Source organism: Arachis hypogaea, chromosome 18, assembly GCF_003086295.3.
Source record: "Arachis hypogaea cultivar Tifrunner chromosome 18, arahy.Tifrunner.gnm2.J5K5, whole genome shotgun sequence".
Lineage (NCBI taxonomy): Eukaryota > Viridiplantae > Streptophyta > Magnoliopsida > Fabales > Fabaceae > Arachis > Arachis hypogaea.
The window spans coordinates 84,778,054-84,783,053 of NC_092053.1; the positions used below are offsets into that span (position 1 = coordinate 84,778,054).

At 40.4% G+C, this 5,000-nt stretch overlaps 1 protein-coding gene across 1 annotated transcript; it reads left to right on the plus strand.

Annotated features, from left to right (window-relative positions):
* The first annotated feature begins 1,523 nt into the window (after window positions 1-1,523).
* Window positions 1,524-4,037, plus strand: LOC112770130 (uncharacterized). The gene is made up of 2 exons (XM_025814544.1): window positions 1,524-2,301; window positions 3,100-4,037. The coding sequence occupies exons 1-2, from the start codon at window positions 1,524-1,526 to the stop codon at window positions 4,035-4,037; spliced, it is 1,716 nt and encodes a 571-aa protein (XP_025670329.1).
* The last annotated feature ends 963 nt before the right edge of the window (window positions 4,038-5,000 follow it).

The following is a 5,000-nucleotide window of genomic DNA, read 5'->3' on the forward strand; positions in this document are numbered from 1 at the left end:
CACTTTTGCAAGCTTCCTTTCAAATCTCCAACTCATTCATGCCCTATAAAGCCTGAAACACTTAACACACAGATCACGGTATCGAATGGAATAAAAGAGAAATAAAATACATAATTAAAAGTCTCTAGGAAGCAAGTTTTCAATCGTGCGATAACTTTAGGAAGGAATTATAAATGCATGCTTATTTAATGAATAAGTGGGTAAAGATCATGATAAAACCACACAATTAAACACAATATAAACCATAAAATAGTGGTTTATCAGAGGCCTGTACGCGTACTGTGCGCTTACGCGCCGATGTGCGCACGTGATTTTTTAAGAAGAAAACGTGACCAGCAATTTCAGGCAGTTGCAGGCCCTGTTTTGGGGTAGAATTTTGGAGGGAAAAGCTTAAGAAGACCAAGGATTAGGAGGGTTGGACAATTAGTCATAATTCTAGATATTTTGGGTAGTTAGTTACATTTTGCTTTTAGAGAGAGAAACTCCAACTTCTCTCTAGGATTTTACTCTCTCCATTAAAATACTCCTTTGATTTCTTGGTGGGATCCATTGCTAAATCACTTTTACTTTGATACAAGTTGTAGATCTACTCTTCTTCTACTCTCAATTAGTGTTCTTTTGATTCTATCTCTTGGATCTAGATTTGTTACTTTGTTACTTTAAACTTTGGTTAATGAATTGAGGAATTTCATTTAATTGCTTGATTGTTGATGATTACTTGGATTAGATAGCTTTAATTCAATTCTTTTCTCTCAATTACATCATGTCTTATATGATTGCCAACCAATTGTTTGTGACAATGACAACCCTAGCTATGGAGTAGATTTCTCTTACTTGGCTTAGGGGTTGAGTTGTTGGAGACACTTGAGTAGTTGATATCAATTATTGATTAGGAATTGAGAATTGCTAATTGACTTGGAGTGCACTAAAGCTAGACTTCCCTAGGGTGAGACTAGGATTTGTGACTCAAGTTAGTTACTCTCACTTGACTTTCCTCCATTATTAGGGGGTTAACTAAGTTAAGCAATAATCAATTCTTATCACAATTGGAGGAAGCTATAATGATGGAACTTCCAATACTCACCCTTAGCCAAGGCTTTTATCTCAATTAATTGTTAGTTACTTTTGCTAGCTTGAATTCTTGTATCAACTCTCAAAACCACAAAAGACTTCCTAATCGAAGATCTGCATTCTAAGGCAAATCCTAGGGAGAACGACCTGGGATCAATACTCTCAGTCATAGATTATAGAATTGTTTGATGCGATATTTGCGTCTTGGTTAGACTATAATCACGATTGGATTCATTGCTAATTTCTAATCCGGCATAAGAATATTCCGTTCATCCAAATAGCGCCGTTGTTGGGGACTTGCTTATTTGTGCCATTCTATTGGTTAGTGTAAATATGTTAATATGTGGATATTTGCATTTCTCTCTTGATTGTTTGTTTGCTTGATTGTTAGTTTGGATTAATCTTTGCTTAAGTACCACTTGATATCATGAGCTTCTTATCTCCTTCATTGTATGACGTGTTCACTACCGAATCTGAGCTTAGCACCATTTGATTCGGAAATTGAAAGAACTTTGCTTCATATTAGGCAAGCCTGGAGGTGGTTAGACTTTGAGGAAGGTGAAAAGGTTTTTACCAATTCACCAACCATATCACCGTCATCCAACGAAGGCCCTAATTACTCTTCCGTTGATACTACTAATAGTTCTTCTTTTGATCTAGGTGTTGACAATATGGCCGCTCCAAGGAGAGTTACTCTCAAAGAAGCAGGTGCACCGGAATTTGTTCTCCAACCTCTTCATGTGCTTCATCCCAACTTGAATGCAAACTTCAAACTCAAGACCGCTCTCATCAATCTTCTACCAAAGTTCCATGGACTTCCCGCACAAGATCCAATTAGACACCTCAAGGACTTCCATGGTGTATGCTTGACCACTAGGCGGGAAGGATCCGATAAAGTGGCCATATGGTTGTTTGCCTTCCCTTTCTCTCTTAAGGGAAGAGCCAAGGAGTGGTTTTATACCTTGCCTAGTGATGTTGTCTCTAATTGGGACTTGCTTAGAAGAGAATTCCATGATAAATTCATGCCCGTAGAAATGACGGACAAGCTAAGGAAGGAGATCTCTTGTATTGTACAAGGCGAGATGGAAACCCTATATGAATATTGGAAACAGTTTCACAAACTTCTTGACTCATGTTCCAACCACATGATTGACATTCAAGTATTGCTTAGCTATGTTTGCCAAGGCATGAGGAAGCAAGATAAGAATCTATTGGATGCCTCAAGCAATGGTTCTTTGTCAAAGTATAGGACGGCGGAGGAGGCATGGCAACTCATTACCAACTTAGCCGAGTCCACTCAACATGCTTGACGGAGAATCAACCGCCCAAAGGCCGTGAATGAAGTCTCTTCTAGTGGTGAGACCGCCACCGTTACCAAAACCTTGTGTGAGATGACAAGCGTTCTAAAGCAACTCCAAGTGAATCAACCACAACCTCCACCCTCTCCTCAACACCAACAAAGCCAACAATTGGTCCCCCAAAAAGTATGCGGAATTTGCTCATGTTACTCTCACTACACGGATGAATGTCCGAGTCTCCAAGAAGATAACACTCTAGCGGCTACCCACAACTTTTATGATCGCTCCTACTATAAACGTCCCAATCAAGGATACCATTCAAAAGGGAGCAATTACAACTAAGGGTACCCCCAACAAGGAGGAAATTATAACCAAGGGAGTAACAACTCTAATCAAGGTTGGAGGGATAGCTCGAACCAAGGTTGGCGGGACAATTGTCAACAAGGAGGAAGGGACAATGGAGGTAACCAAAGATGGAACACCAACAATCCACAAAATCGATACTCACAAAACCCTCTAAATCAACAATCTAACCAAGGAAGGAACTATCAAACCTACCTACCACCTCGTAGACAACCACTTCTACCCAACCAATCACAAGCACCACAAATCACATATCCTTCCACTTCTTCAAATCAACATGAGACACTCCGGTCCATACTCCAAGGGCAAAAGAAACTCCAAAATACACACAACTCAAGTCTTAATGGTCTCACTTCCACCCTTCAAGCCCTCATTGCTCGCATGGAGCCACCTTCTACCTCCACTCCTCAAGCTCCAAACTCTAGTGCCATACCTTCTCAACCTCTACCCAGGCCCAAAGGTGGCATCAACACCGTAACCTTGAGGTCCGAAACTCAATTGAAAGAAAGGGACTCAAAGGCACCTAGTCCAATGATAGTAACTCAAGAGGAGAATGAATTTGAGATAGAAGAAATTGAAGAGGAGGAGGAAGCACATCTGATAGTTGAAGATGAAGACCCTCAACCAAGGAGTAAAGTCCCTAGAGAGGAGCAAGTCTTAGAGGAAGTGGCTCGACCAATTCCATTTCCTACGTTGGCAAGAAAGGCTAAGAAGCATGTAGAACTTGACCAAAAAATGGTAGAGATGTTCAAGAAAGTGGAGGTAACTATCCCTCTCTTTGCGAAATTTCTTAAGGACTTGTGTATGAACAAAGATAGAATCCATGAGTTAGAAACCATTCCATTGTGGAGTTCTATTTCGGCTTTGATGGGAGCCACCCCGGAAAAGTGTGTTGATCCGGGCCCTTGCTTAGTCCAATTCATTGATTGTATGTGTGACCTTGGTGCATGCGTTAGCATTATGCCTCTTTCCGTTTATCATATGTTGAAGCTCCCACCATTGAAGCGGTCGGCGGCTAGGATTGTCTTGGCGGACAAGAGTATAATAACCGTGACGGGTATTGCAGAAGATGTGTTGGTCAACATAAAGGGTTTGATATTCCCAATTGATTTCCATATCCTTGAGATGCCACCAAGTGAATCTGAAAGGACATCATCTATCCTACTTTGGAGGCCATTTTTGAGGACCTCTAGATTCAAGTTGGATGTCCATTCGGGAACCTACTCATTTGAGATATATGGGAGAGTTGTAAGTTTTATCAGCAATGAGGCACCCACCGGAGAACCATTCCATATTCCGGTGTGATTTAATTGACTACATTGTGGACGAAGTGTATTATGCAAAGCTAGATGAGAAACACATGATTGAAGAAAATGGTGGAGACTCAAGTCAAGAGAAAAAGCTAGAATTGAATCCACTACCACCCCACCTAAGGTACTCATACCTTGATGAAGCCCACAAGTTCCCGGTAATTATAGCAAGGGAAGTAAATCCTCAACAAGAAGAGAAGTTGCTATGTATTTTCAAGAAAAACAAAATGGCAATAGGGTGGAGCTTGGCAGATCTAGTGGGGATAAGTCCCCAAGTGTGTGAGCACCAGATCTTTTTAGAAGAAGAAGCTAGTCCCGTTAGACAACCTCAAAGACGATTAAATCCTACTATTTTAGAGGTTGTCAAGGAGGTAACCTGGTTACTCAAGGCGGACATCATCTACCCTATTTCGGATAGTGAATGCGTGAGTCCCGTTCAAGTTGTACCAAAGAAATCTGGGGTAACCACAATCAAGAATGAAAGCGGGGAGCTCATAGCAACACGGGTGCAAAACTCTTGGCGAGTATGCTTAGACTACCGAAGGTTGAACTCGGCCACTAGAAAAGATCATTTTCCACTTTCGTTTATCGATCAAATGCTCGATCGATTATTAACGAACTGATTGCTGCTAGTAAAGCATTTTATAAAAATAATCGCGTTGCAAGTATAGTTTCTAAACCAACAGAGAATCCTTTCGTACAAAAGTTTAGTTGTCACAAGTAACAAAACCCAATAAAATTTATAACCGAAGTATTTAAACCTCAGGTCGTCTTCTCAAAGAATTGCAGGGAAGTATTAATTATTATTGGTTATGAAATTGTATCTTTTTGGGATTTTTGAAATAAGGAACAAGAAAAAAATTGGCAAGAAAGTAAATTAATAACTAGGAAAGCTCTTGGCAAGGTATGAGAACTGAAAATCCCATCCTAGTTATCCTTATCAGGTGTGATGAGAATT